Source organism: Lutra lutra, chromosome 8 (assembly GCF_902655055.1).
Source record: "Lutra lutra chromosome 8, mLutLut1.2, whole genome shotgun sequence".
In the NCBI taxonomy this organism is placed as follows: domain Eukaryota; kingdom Metazoa; phylum Chordata; class Mammalia; order Carnivora; family Mustelidae; genus Lutra; species Lutra lutra.
Window position 1 is genome coordinate 126,362,311 of NC_062285.1, and position 14,637 is coordinate 126,376,947.

Below are 14,637 nucleotides of genomic sequence, written 5' to 3' on the forward strand. Positions count from 1 at the left end.
TAGAAAACCCAGGAGAGATGTTGTAACGTTGAAAACAATAAGAGGAAAATAGGCTGTCAAAATTTTAGTACAAATCCAAATGGAGTGATCCACTTTCAAAATACCAATGTTTTCTGCCAATGTGATTTAACAAAATGAAATTCTAACGTTCATGAATGAAAGCAAAACTCTTCTATACCCCAGCACACACAAAATGATTTCCCCAACTGCCTTCTCATAAAAAATGGAGGTATTTAATATCGTCTTTCAATATGTTTCTATGTAGGCATTTGAAACACAAAATCAATTCAATTTGACTTCTTTTTACCCTGAGGGGAGGAAGCAATTCAGGGCAGCAAAATTAAAACATGGCTTTAAAAAGGGAAATATGCTGAAATCAAAGATTTTTCTCAAATTAGACTATGGACAAAGTTCTCCATTTCGAAAAGAATATTTATAAAAGTCATTATGTAGTTGAACAATCTTAAGAGAATCAATTAGGCCAGCTAAGGAATGCTTCCTGACATGCTTTTTTATGGCATTTCAGAAGCCAGAATTTTAGTAATGCTTGAATAGAATCATGGGGAGAAAGTTCAACATTTTTCTCCAGGGTCGCTAGCATTAATGATACAAATTCATTGAACTGGCACCATAATAATCACTACCAATTAGTGTATCCATGCTCCCTGAATGTACATATCCAGAAGGAAAGATTTTTATCTCTTTCATCTTTAAATCTGGACAAGGAGTAGTAGCTAGGTTCAGGCATGTTACCAGTTGTCAGCTGATGTGATCAAAACAGGGCAAGGCAGTGTATCTGAGGCCCCTCCTGCATTTGTATAAAATTAAGTTGTTTTCAGCCATTTTCATCTCTGTGATACAAATAAAGAGGGAAGATTGGGCAGCTGGGTCTTGGATCAAAATAAAGAAATTCTCCTGACCTCATCCACAAAGATGAAAATTAATCTAATTCAAACTTTCCCAAGCTGTGTTCTCGTAGCACAGAGGCCACTGCTGAAATGTTCATGATGATACCAGAGTGTAGCCAATGGACACTGAAGTCTTCCATGAAGAACTATATACGAGAACTCCGTGGGCTGATCAATGAAAGCACCAGTAGGTGGCAAAGACCACACAGTCTCTTCCCTCTACCAGGAAAGCTCTGGGTTTTGCCTATCTGGTTTCAATCAACAATAAATATGCCAACCCGTGCTTTGTTGCCAATATCTCCTTCTGAGAGAAAGAGACCCACTACAGAAATCTTAATCTGCACTACAATAACAAGGAATTTTTAACCTCTCTGTGTAATTTTTAACCTCTCTGTGCTCTCCTCTTCCATAAAATAAAAATTATAATGGCATCTTACTCATAAGGTTGTTGTGAAAGTCAAATGAGTTTATATACTTAAAGCGTTTAGAAGAGCACTCAGCATAAAGTGCTCCATAAATTGTAGATGCCATTCTTTTTTTTTTTAAGATTTTATTTATTTATTTGACAGATAGAGATCACAAAGGCAGAGAGGCAGGCATAGAGAGAGAGAGGAGGAAGCAGGCTCCCTGCAGAGCAGAGAGCCCGATGTGGGGCTCAATCCCAGGACCCTGGGATCATGACCCGAGCCGAAGGCAGAGGCTTTAACCCACTGAGCCACCCAGGCGCCCCTGTAGATGCCATTCTTATCACTACTATCATTGTTGATATTGTTGTTCTCATTCCTATGATTACTACCATTATTATTATTGTAATCCCAGCCCCTTGCTGAACCCAGCAGTGTTTTTAACATCACCACATTTGCGGATTAAGCTAGTCAATCAGCAAATGATGGAATTATATTTGCCTCTGTTCAGAACTTCCTAAATCTTGGATGCTTCATTGGGGCTATTCTTACTGACACTCCTATTAATAGTTGATGTTAACATGGTTCTTGAATTCTATCAAGGCAAGCATTTCAAAGTTATTCACGAAAGGAAAAAAAATGAATAAAAGCAACCTGTATGTCCCATAAGGGAGAAATGATATTATAATATTAATGATAACATTAATTTATTGATAATAGGTCAACTGGGTAAATTGTTGAGTCACTGAAAGAAAATGTAAAAATGTTTGTTGAACTGAACTATGAGGCATTATAGAAAAATGATATGATGGTAAGTTAAAGCAGAATATACAGTCATACATTTTCTATGATTGAAACCCTATGATAAAATCTATGCATATGGGACAGTCTAAATAAGTCTTTGAAACAATGATACGTTTTGTCAAGTTAGGAGGATCTGAGAATTCTCACTCCTTTGACACACTTTCTGCGATGAATGCGATGAATTTTTCATAGTAGAAATACTTGCATTGTACACTATTAATTAGATTCCTCCAATGTTAAGTGACAAAGTCATTGAAAATAAATCCTGTTGTTTTCAAATACAGAAGAAGCATAGGATAATCCTCCACAGTTTTGACAGTAATCACTTTCCTTAATCATACTCCATCAAATATTAAATTAAAATCTGTCAAATTTTTTGTCAAAGGTAACTCGATAATGGGCAATAAGGAGGTCACATGATGTGACGAGCACTGGGTGCTATATGCAATTAATGAATCACTGGAAATTTTATCAAAAACTAAATATGTATTATGCATTGGCTAATTGAATTTAAGTTAAAAAATTAAATAAAAAATAAAAATAAATAAAATGATGTTTAAACATCAAAAAAATTGTCAAAGTTTAAATCTTTAAATAAATAATATGTTATTGCTGGTATAACTATGGGTTAACCTACCTTAATTCATTACAGCATATAACTGTGATGCATGAGTGGATAAATACTATAAACAGTAGCACTTAACAGTATACAGTTGGCTGCTAAACAGCATGGGGACTAAGGGCACCAATCCTTGTCCAGTCAAAAATCTGTGTGTAATTTACGACTCCCCAAAAACTTGACTACTAATAGCCTACTTTTGACCGGAAGACTTGCCAATGCCATAAACAGTCAATTAGCACATATTTTGTATGTTATACGTATTATATACTGTATTTTTACAATAAAATAAGCTAGCATAAAGAAAATGTTATGAAGGAAACCATAAGGAAGAGAAAATACATTTACAGTACTGTACTACATTTTTTTTAATTGCATAGGAGTGGACCAATGTGGTTTAAAACTGTGTTGTTCAAGGTCAACTGGTTAACAGAGCTTTCTTTTCATAAATCATCTCTACACCATGCTAGAGAATGTTGAAATCAAATGAGCCTCTACCAGATGTAGTTAGCAAAGAAGTGACTTAGAAAGAGTGATTTCAGGAGGCAATCCTACACAAATGAATCTGTTTCCAGTGGTGGGGCCATCCTGGGCAGAAGTCCTTAGCAACTAACATGGTTTCACTATATAGGCCTCTTATATCCAGATGCTCTATAACATTGGACCTGGGAATTTCTTTATCCAGTCTGATACCACCTTGACGAAGTCACAGGTAGAAGCAAAGACTAGTTCACAAGGTATTTATGAGTGAAGACAAGTTTCAAACGATGTAATATCAAAAACTCATTCTTGCTTATCTGTGTAGTCTTATTCTTTAACATTAATGGGGAGAGAAAGGGGCAATAAACTCAGTGTTAAAAAATGAAGTGATGTACCAAGTGATTAGAAGTATGAGAAAAGCTGTTGTCAGCCCATCCCAGAGCTGATATCACAGCGCCATGGACTATCTGTGCCATCTCTTGGAATTGCCACTTGTATGGATGCTATGATATGTAAATGAGATTACACGGAAAAAAATGTATGATCCCACACAACCAAGTAAAAATCCATTATTGGAAGAATCGTGTGAACTTTCAGCCATCATTCCCAGGTACAGCCTCTCCTCACATTTTACTAATCCTAAGCCTGTGAGACACTCCATGATGGATTCTGAGGGGCATTTTTATGAAGAATGACATAGAAAGAGAACTTCCAATGCAATATCCATACTTTAGAAGATTAACAAAATAGACCCAGCTGATGGGAAAATAGGAGGGAGATGCTTTGCCTCATCCAGTTGTCCACTTCCCCAACACAGCCCAGGGTCTGTGGCCAAGGTAAAAAGAAAACAACAGTAAAGCATAGTCACCTCTATGTATTGTGCCCAGTGATTTTAAAGGTAGGCTATGTATTTTTCCAGTCCCTGCCCTAACATCTTGCTTGGATGTGTGAGAGACAGAGGACAGTGGCCAAAAGATGTAGACCTTACATGTCAAGTGTTAGGTCAGAGAAGAGCTTCATGGTAACAATGTTTCCTGGAGTTGTCATCCCTCTTATAATCCATGAGTATCAGAGAATCAGGTAGTGGGTGGGAGGTCCCAGCTTCTCAAGGGAAAGCACTGCTAGGTGGAGGTGGGTTTAGGGTTATAATGGAAGCTAAACCTGGGAACAGGTCTGGCCATGTACCATCACCTTACTGTTCAGCAGTAGGCCTGAAAAAGATTCTAACAACTTCTGAGTGGATAGTGAACAGAAGCAAATGATACTTGTACATCATGTCTTCTAGAAAGCACCAAGGACCAGAAAGACTCCTGTTCACTCAAAGATGAAAAAAATTTGAATTCATATAATGCTGTATAAAATGGAAATGCAGTTACATACAACAAAATGAAGGAGAGAAGGCATTACCCCAAAGGCTCACAAAAAACCTCCTGCAATCAATCTCTTTGGGAATTTTCAAAAACAGAGCTCGGCAACATAGACACAGACTGGTTTTCCTGGCCAGCAAGAGGCAGAGTCCTCCAACCAGTCCATCCTTTTAAGAACAGGAATGTGTGATCAGAAGCCACTGAAAGATCTTGAGTAAGAGAGAGATGATGTGAAGGGTTTCAGAAGAATGTAAGGACAGCTGCACAGAAGCAGACTTTCAGGGTTGGCTAGAAGACTCGTGTACTTTATCCACTGCTATGATGAAAGACAAGATGGTAGATCCAGTTGCCAAGATGCTTGGATGGTCTGGGGCTCAGGGTAGGGAATGAATAGGAAGGGAGGCACCCTTGCTCTGGACAGTAGATGAGATTTTTGGAGAGAGGAGCTTAGAATATAGAAGGAAAGTAAAAGGGGCTGATGGAGAAAGATGAAATGATTTTTGCATAAGGAACAAGCAAACAAACAAAATAGAGCTTGGCATCCTTAATGGAAAGAAGATATAGCCTTACAGAACAGGAACAGAAACCAGCAAAAGAACAGGATGAGATGAAAACAACAGGACGACCAGCAAAGACCAGTAAGCAGAGAGAAGACAGAGCAGGGTAAAATGAGGAACAATCCCAAGTAAATTAAATGTCTGATAGAAAAATCGAGATCTTCTTTGGATGACTAAATGGAGTAACCAACATTACGAAAAAAACAAATCATGAATAAGGAAGATGCAGCAGGCACTATTGGTGCAGTAGAAACCGAATTCTCTACCAAGAGAGGTCACCTTTCATTCAGGTATCCACACCTCCAAGAAGGAGCCCTCTTCCCACCTCAGGGGAAAATCCCTATTAATGGTAATCTCATTCCATCCAGTGTAATTGGTCAAGTGGAAGACACGTGACTTAGTTAAACATAATGAGACCTATAGGCAAGTCTTCTGGGGGCTTCTGAGAAAAGTTTGCTAATGAAGATGTCCACACACAGGAAGACTGCTTTTCTTCTGGAAGGTGAGGCTGTCTTACTAGCATGGGGGGACTAATTCAAGATTAGGGCCCCCCCACACTAGACTTGGCAGGCTTTTTCTGGTTGGATTTAAAAGGATACTGATGTGCAGGACAAACGAGAAGCTTACCCTTTCTGAAATAAAAAAGAGCAAACCAAGTAAATGTGCTCCTTTAAAATTTTCCTTCAGGGGCGCCTGGGTGGCTCAGTCGTTAAGCATTTGCCTTTAGCTCAGGTCATCTGCCATCAGCTCAGGTCATGATCCTAGGGTCCTCATATCAAGCCTGGCATCAGGTTCCCTGCTCAGCGTGAAGCTTGCTTCTCTCTCCCATTCCCCCCGCTTGTATGTCCTCTCTCGCTCTCGGTCAAATAAATGAAATCCTTTTAAAAAATAAAATAAAATATAATTGTACTTGAAAATGTCCCTAGTAAGCTGAAAAATTAATCAAGAGTAAGAATTAAAAATGAAAGAGCAGAAAGCTGAGGGTGAATATAGAAAAAAAATGTAAGCATATAGACTGGTTTTAAAGAATTGTGGTAAATAATATGACTCAGATATAAGAGGATATATAATTGAATTAACATCAATGTATTAATAATTAATTAAATCAAATATTTACTAAAAATAGTATTCCACGTTCTATAACGGAAGACCAGAAAGTTAAGAGGTATTGGGAGTAAGCATAGTTTGCTAAATTCCTTATTTGTGAAGGAAAAGTCACCTTTTGTATAAATTTTTCATCATAGAACTACAGATGGGATAGTATTTTATAAAATATTAAAGGTAGCTCCTAAAATAAGACCATATTATTATCTGCATGTTACAGTAGGAGGAAAAGGTACACAGAGATTAAAATCTTCCCTCAGAAGAAAAGATAAATACGTCATTCCTTTTGAGATAGGCAAGACTCCTCTCTGCATATGGTCCCTTTAACTTACTTTCTGTGAAACCCTTTCAACTGTGTCAAATATTTCTTGCTGTGTCCTGCTGATACAACCAGTTATCACTTTTTCCCTGCCCCTAAAACATTAAATCTTCACCTTTTAAAATGTATACCAGGGATTTAAGTGTAACAGAATACACTCATTTTATGTTCAGTTTTCAGAAGTTTAATTTGGATACGTCTTAATGTGGATTTTTTTTTTTAATCCATTTGGGATTCTCTCAGCTTCTTAAATGTGTGGGTTTGTGTTTTTCACCAAATTTAGGATGTTTCCAGCCTTTATTCCTCCAAATACTTCTTCATTCTCACTCTTCCTCCTCACCTTCTGGGCCTCCAACAATAAAAGTATTAGCAATTTGGTCATTGTCCCACATGTCCACTAGAATGTTCTTTTTTTTCTTTTGTTCATATTGGTAAATTCTATTGATCTTTCTCAAGATCCTGATTTTTAAAAAAAATAGAGATGTGAAGAAATCTAATTAAAAATATATTTCCAAGACATTTCCCCTAAAAATTCATAGCATACTTTTCTTCCCAGAGCTCTTCATGTAACTAGGTCCTTCTTATTTTTCAGATCCAGATTTAACTGTCACTTTTACAGGGAATTGCTCCAAGTTTACTTCTACTATGTTTTTTTTTTTTTTTGCACAATCTGTAATTATGTTGTTTATATATTTTAGTGGCTTATTTTCTGCATCCTCTCCTAAAAGCCAGTTCTAAATGCCAAGAACTACATCTTGTTTGGTACTGGTTTGCACAGAGCAGGCACTCAGAAAATACTATTTTGAATCAAAAGTGAAGAGATAAAATAGCTACACCGTGTATGTGCAAAGAGAAACAACTGTCATGGCTCACATATTCTAGCGAAGGGACTCAAGTTAGACCAAAAAAAAAAAAAAAAAAGATGATTCATGTGCCCACAACCTGGAGATTTAAGATGGGTAATCCCTAAGGAGGGGATCCCATATGTGGTCCCTTTTTGCCTAGATGTGCCTAGATAAAATAAATTTAACGGGTGTCTAAAGATTTTTGAAAATCAATTTCCATCTTAATTTCAGTCTAGTTCAGAGATACTGAAGAAAGTCTAGATGCATAAGGCACAACAAATTCCTTGAAAGCCTCTTTCCCCCATTCTTCCTTGTTTTCTCCCTCTCCCCCCTCATTCTGTCCCTTCCTTGCCCTTCTTTTCCCCTCATTCTCTCTCCTGTATAAATAGCAGCTGTCCCCATATCCCCCCACCATGCTGCCCCACTCCCAAACCCCCAAAGTCCCCCCTTCACACCAGCTGGCACTACAGGTTCCCTGTCCTTTCCTCTTGGCTCCCCTTCATACTATCATTTTTCTTCTTCTCTTGTCCTTGCTACTTTCCTGCTTCTTCATTCACCATTACCCTGGTCTGATATTAAAAGCCAAGGAGCTAATTGATGAGGGCAGAATTCTTCTTTGCTGATAAATTTGAAGAAGAGACCAAGTGGACTGAGGAAAAAGAAAGAATTCTCCCTCTGAGGGAAGATGAGGGAAGAGAGGGCTGTACAGGAGATAGACCCTGAAGAGTAAAACCAAGCCCCTGCACCACATCATAATGGCACTCAAGCAGAAGCACAAGGTGCCAAATCCATGCCCATCCATTCTAAGACATTGCTTTTTCTCACATTACTATCTGCTCCCTATTCTCCATCCATTTTTCCCTCTGTTGCTTTTCCCTATGAGGTTTCATCAGGGTTTTCCCCCTAATGAATGATAAGTGTGAGCTGGAGGGTGAAAGAGAAAATTGTCTGCCATGTTATCATTTTGAAAAAGGCAAAGTTCATGAAGAAATGTTCAAACATAGCCTAGAAATCTATCTACTGGATGAAGACAGCATTGATCTAGGTTGAAAGGAACTGGCTTTAGGCAAGGAGGTACAATGGTTAGGATCACAACTTGGGAGAATGCTGGATTGCCTTGTCTCAGTTCTACCACTTAGCAGTGGTATGACCTCCAGTCAGACAGTGGACATCTCTGGTCCCAGTTACTGTTTCAGAAAATAGAAATGATACTATGATGTCTCCTAAGGTCTCTGTAAGGATTAAGTGAATATGGAGTGGTGAAATGATGCCTGGCACCGTAATCACATTCGTCAAGTTTAGCTGCTGTTGAATTAGACATAGGCTGGCTGATCTTATCCCAGAAGACAGGGAGGCTTGGGTTCATGGAAGCGAAACAGGATGAATAGAGTTGAGACCAACATATACATCCCTAACCAAGCCCTTAACTAATATCCTCCACCAAGTACTAAACACCTTTAATGTAGTCTTTGCTTGTGTTTGCATGTAAATAATTGCAGTGTCCTATTTCCACTCACAACAAACTCTGCAAAGTGTGGGGTTCAAACGACACCCTGAGTTCTCCCCAAAGCACAGAGGTTGCTATACAGGCTCAGAGAAGAGGTCTGCACACTGAAAAATTCAGAGAGCCATCCTTCCAGGAGGGTTCAACCAATGAACCAATGGCCAGGATGCTCGCAGAAAATGCTTTTTTCCCCTGAGAGTTCCATAGAATTTAAAAAAGAAGGGGGTTGGGGGAAGGCAAGTACAAAAGCTAGGAGGCACCAGTGAGGGGAAGCAATTGTGTTTTATTAATCCACGTGATTAATCCAGCATGCTAAGGAAGACTTCTTACAGAATCAACATTTGTGTGGTTTCGATCCACACAGGTTAGAAAACATCATTGCATTCACTTGCCAGTGCCTCCTCTACTTGGTGCTTGAGTTGTATTCTTGAATCTCGTAGGAACGAAGGAGAAAGAGCATTTATATGAGGACCAGCAGCACAGGCACTTTGATAAATGTCCTTCTCCCCCTCCCTTTCTGCAAGATGCTTCATAAATTTCCCAAGAAAAGCCTTGGGTTTATATTTGCACTATTTCCCCTCAAAAGCCAAACAACTGGAAATTGCCCCAAATGCAGATTTCTGTCAACCCATGGAAAGTGTTTTCACCAAGGGATGGGTGGATGGCAAATCCCACTCTGAGCTCTTGCAAGAAAGTGGTGAGAAAGGTACAGAGCATTTAAGGTTCCAGTGAGAGCCAGCATTTCTTCACTGGGGTAAGTGAAAGAGTCCTGTCAGAATTCAAGAGTTTTCTCAGAAGTTTTAGTAGAAGAGGAATGAGAGCCTTTGGCTATGGCAAAGAAAGATCAAGAGAGTTTCAGGAAAACAAAGAGGAAGCTGTCCCTGCAAGACCCAGTCAGTTTCATCCACCTGGGGTCAGCTATGATGTGATTCTGCAAACTGGCAGGAGATATGTTTGGAAAAACTAAGACATTTTGAGGCCATTTCCTCTCTTCATATTCTACCTGGGAAGAGGAGAAATGAGTCTTCTCCAGGAAGCCCTTGTGGTCTATAATATAGGAGTCTCCAATCTTGGTGAGACTTTTCCAGACAATGCATTGTGTTGAGGCTGATATTAGCACAAACAGAAGGGTAGTATGGGGTAGTAATCACAGAAACCTTCCCAAAGCACACCTAGGGACATGGGAAGTGCTTGACTCTCAGTTCTGAAAAGAACATTTCTCCCAGTTCAGAGCTTTATTCTAAGTCACAAAGGAAACATCTATAAATAAGCCCATTTGAATGTCTGTGTCTTTTCAGGTCCATTAGACAGAACTATAGCCTTTGCTCACTTCTGCTCAGCTGATAAGAAAATGGGTTTAGCTTCCTTTTTTTCTTTTCTTCACACCACTTTGATTTGGTTCATGTAAAGCAAAACAAGCACTCTTACTTCTTTCTTGTTATTTAAGTAAATGTGTTTGTTACTTTTATTTTTTTTTATTATGTTCAATTAGCCAGCATATTGTACATCATAAATGTTTTAGTGTTTAATAATTCATTAGTTGCATATAACACCAGTGCTCATCCCAGCACGTGTCCTTCTTAATATCCATCACCTGGTTACCCCATCCCCCTCACTTCTGTAACCCTCAATTTGTTTCCTGGAGTCCAGAGTCTCTCATGGTTTGTCTCCCTCTCTGATTTCTTCCCATCCAGTTTTCCCTCCCTTCCCCTGTGGTCCTCAGTGTGGTCCACCTGTCTGCTGAAGGAAGGTCCCAGGACCTCAGGCCAATCAGGACTCCAAAAGATCCTTCTTTGACCATTGCCATCATCCTGGGTCTGGACCTGACCTCATGATCACACCTAGGAGAGGAAAATTAAAGTTCCACTCATAGTGTTAACTGGGGTGACAACCTCAAGTTTCTCATCATCCAGTAAGATAGTCTTAACTCATTCATGGAATGATGGAAGAGTTTCCTGCAGTGAGAGAGGCAAGCCTCAATATACAAACACTTTCCAATTTTCTATTCACGCCATATTTTTTAAGGTCCCATTGACCAAAACAAGTCACATGGCCAACTACAGATTCAAAGCGTAGAGAAATGAATTCTACCTCTTCATCGGAGGATTGAAAAAAACACATTTCAAAGAGACATTTGGGGGTGAAATGAATTATTGTGGTCCTTTTGTAATTTTGTGAATTTTCCTTAGTCATGTCATAAGAAGAGAAACTTGAAAAATCCCAGGCATGTGAGATTACTGGAGTTATTCAAGAAGCAGTGGGTTGAGACACAGCATGGAGAAGCCATTTCAAGGGTGAAAGTGATTGCTCTAGACTGATCAAGACTGCAATCTCCAAAATCTCCCGAACTTTGTGACTGAGTATGACAGAATTAAGGTCTTATTCTACTCCTTACTTTTCTCCCTAAAACAGGTCCTCACTCAGTAATTCTCCAACCCAGAAGTGACAGTACCATTGTCGAGTTGGTTCAAGCCAAAGAAATGAGAATCATTCTGGATTCCTACCTGTCCCTTATTCCCATTTCCTAACCATCCACAGTCTTATTCGTTTTATCTGTCTACAATTTATTTCCAACATCCACCTATTCCCATCCTCACTGACATGATGGCTATCTGCTTCCCCTTCATCTTTCACTTGGGACTTTTACTGTGGTCTCCTAATTGGTCTCCCTGGTTCCTCACTTGTCCTCTTTATAATTATTGTCCAAACAACCACATTGGGATCATTTTTAAAAATGTACCAGAAGATGGTTCATCTCCATTTAAAATCTTCTATGGCTTCCCACTGTATTTAGAATAAAATCCAAAACTCCTCATTGTGACCTAAAATGCTCTTTACAATATGGACCCTGTTTGTGTCTAATCTCAATTTATACAGCTCTCTTGTTTATTAACTATATTCTAGCCACACTGATCTCTTTTTTTTCTTTTCTGAACACATGAAATATACAAATCTTGGTAAATACACAAATATAGGTAAAATCAAATTACATTACTCCCTTGCTTAAAAATAAGTAAGTAAATAAGTAATCATTTCCCATTGCCAAGCAACCAAACCAAACTAGCTCGACACTCCTCTGCTCCTAGGTGTCTAACCCTAATTGCTCTCCATGCTATTTATAGGGTTCTGCCCTTGTCTAGATATGGCTCCCAGAGCCAAGATGCTGCTGCTCATACATCCTGCCTACAGCCAGGTGAGACCCTCATCTCTGGAAAAGTCTCTTTCTCTCTTCATATCCCCATTCCTTGGTTCCCCCTCAATTCTAGCATGCTTAAATTTAAGCATGCTTAAATTTAAGATGAATATCAACAGGGCAAGGAATTTAGAGCTATCAGAGCAAGCCATGTAGTTGTTTTAACCATGACACTTCTCAAAGTTATACCCATTCTCTCAACCATCAGATCCTAGTATACTGACTCTTGAAGCCATACATTTTCGCGATACTGATAGTGGTAATTACTTTCCATTCTTCCATTGTATTTCAAAAAGAATTAAGGGGTTGGCATTGAATTACATTAGCTGGCTGAAACGAATCCTAAATTACTCTTTCTCTAAAACTAACAAAAGTGGACTGGGTCAAAATTTTCAGTAATTTTTAATACAAGCCATCAAGGCTAAGAAATCCTAATTATTTCATTGAGGTTTTTGGCAGGGAGGGAGAATCACTAGGGTCTATCAAAGAAAACCAGCTAAAGTATATTCATAAAATATGTTACTCTGAAGTTGCAAGAAAAATGGAAGAGGAAACTCTCAGTGTACCACTGTGTATAGAGCCCCAAGTTAACGTGTTCAGTAAGACAGCAAAGTCCAGAAGGTTGCTACTAATCCACACACTTCTATTTGCTCACAGACACACTTTTATTTGCTTAGAGAAAATGTGGATGGATTGCCAAGAAACCAGAAAAAGCAGCTTCCTATGGGGGAGGGGGAATGAGGCAGATTGGAGCAAGGGTGGAAACAAGACTTTTCACTATAAAGCTCTTTAAATTTTGGGTTTTGAGCCATGTGAATGAATTCCACTACTACCACCACCACCAGCCCACCAACACACACATGGTTTCCTAACTTCTGTTAAAAAAAAAAAAAGATGAAGAAGAAGAAAAAGAAGAAGAGTTCGGGTGGAGATCACAGGGTGACAGGATCCCATTAAAATCACATTACTCCAGAACTTTGGAAATATAAAATCAACAAAACTTTTCAAACAGTCCTAATATCTATATATATGCAACAAACTTGATTGTTATATAAATATAAGTAAATAAATAAATACATTCTAAAATAAGACATTGTCCAAATGAGAGTGTAGCAGTTATCTGCTTTATCAATCGTCTTAAAAACTTTTTTTCTCTTAGGTAAGACATATAAATTCATTTATCTTTTCAAGTTAGTGAAATGATCCAAAACTGTCATAATAGTTTATTGTGACAGCACTGTATAGAATGTAATTAATGCAACCACTTATTATTTCGGTTTGACACAAAATAATACTTTTTGCTTGTCCTGTATCAATTTATTTTGGGAAACTATGCTTCCCATTCTCCTTCCCCCTACCCCTCACACACACACACACACAGATTTTGTGTAATTTAAATGCAGCTGTCAGAGTTAAATGCTGGGGTAGCAAAATTTGACTGCTGTGCTCTATTCTCCCACACGCCTTTATTGTTCCAGGAAAGAACATGAGACTCAGATCTGACCAAGCAGAGTCAATGGATAGGAGGTGGGGACTGTTAAAGATGATGAGCAAAAGAGGATTTCTCTATTTTTGAACTTACAAGTTCTAAGAATCATATAAACCTGTAGCTGACAAGACTGCTATCCATTAACATTCTCAAAATAAGAATTAAATCAATATGGAGATTTAAAAAAAAAAGAAAAAGAAAATCATGATAATATCAGTGAACAGTGGATCCAGCCATGCTCTGAGCCAGTCTGTCCCATGGATTTACTAACTTCACAAGCCAATGAAATCTTTACTGTTGCTAGTTTGTAACATATTTCAAGTGTTCTTCAATAAAGTCTTTATGCTTTTACCTGTACATATTTTAGACCTTCTTTAAAAACTCTGGTCTTTCTTGACATTATTTCTGAATTTACCTGGAAAATGTAGAAAACATAAACTTCTAAGTTTAAGAGATTCAGAGAAATTCTTCATGTGATCAGTGAATCTGGAGCAAGGTAAGGCAGCTCTTTCATGAGGAGGGCTGGGCTATAAGGTAAAGGAAAAAATACACAAAATAAAATTAGGTCTATGGTTCCAAAAATAATCCATGCCACCTGTCATGCTTACTTCCATAAATGAAAGATTATTTTAAAATCTTCTTTATTTTTTAAATAAGATAATCCTGATAGTAACTGCAATTGACTCCAGGTACCTACATATGCACATCCTTCCCATATATTTCATTAAAGGGGCTAATTAACTTATTTATCTGTTCATTCAACAAATTTTTTATTGAGTTACACTATATGCTGGATGTTGTTCCAGAAACTGGGGATATAATAGATGAAGTCTCTGTCCTCATGAAATTGACATGCTAAGTGGAGGTGACATGAAAATAAATAAATACATCTATAATACATCAGGTGGCAATTTTTTTACTGATAAAAAGAAAAATAAGACAAGATAAGGGGAATGGAAAATGTTGAGGATAATGTACCAATTTATACACATAAATAAGAGATGCCTTCTTGGACTGGATAACTTTAAAGCAAAGATTTGAAAG

At 38.2% G+C, this 14,637-nt stretch overlaps 1 protein-coding gene and 1 long non-coding RNA gene across 13 annotated transcripts in view; both read right to left on the reverse strand.

Annotated features, from left to right (window-relative positions):
• The window catches only part of C8H12orf42 (chromosome 8 C12orf42 homolog), a 162,336-nt gene that overhangs the window by 43,387 nt on the left and 104,312 nt on the right, over window positions 1–14,637 (reverse strand). For 6 of the 12 annotated variants that reach the window (XM_047743204.1, XM_047743202.1, XM_047743208.1 and 3 more), the window contains one exon: window positions 14,009–14,120. The exons of the other annotated variants lie outside the window; for them this stretch is intronic. In XM_047743204.1, the coding sequence (XP_047599160.1) occupies window positions 14,009–14,120 (112 nt within the window). The remainder of the gene's footprint in view (window positions 1–14,008; window positions 14,121–14,637) is intronic. 12 annotated transcript variants of the gene reach the window in all.
• LOC125107796 (uncharacterized) lies at window positions 10,591–14,009 on the reverse strand. The gene is made up of 2 exons (XR_007129658.1): window positions 13,946–14,009; window positions 10,591–10,752 (listed from the first exon to the last, which is right to left on the reverse strand). It is a non-coding gene; the product is annotated as an uncharacterized LOC125107796 (long non-coding RNA).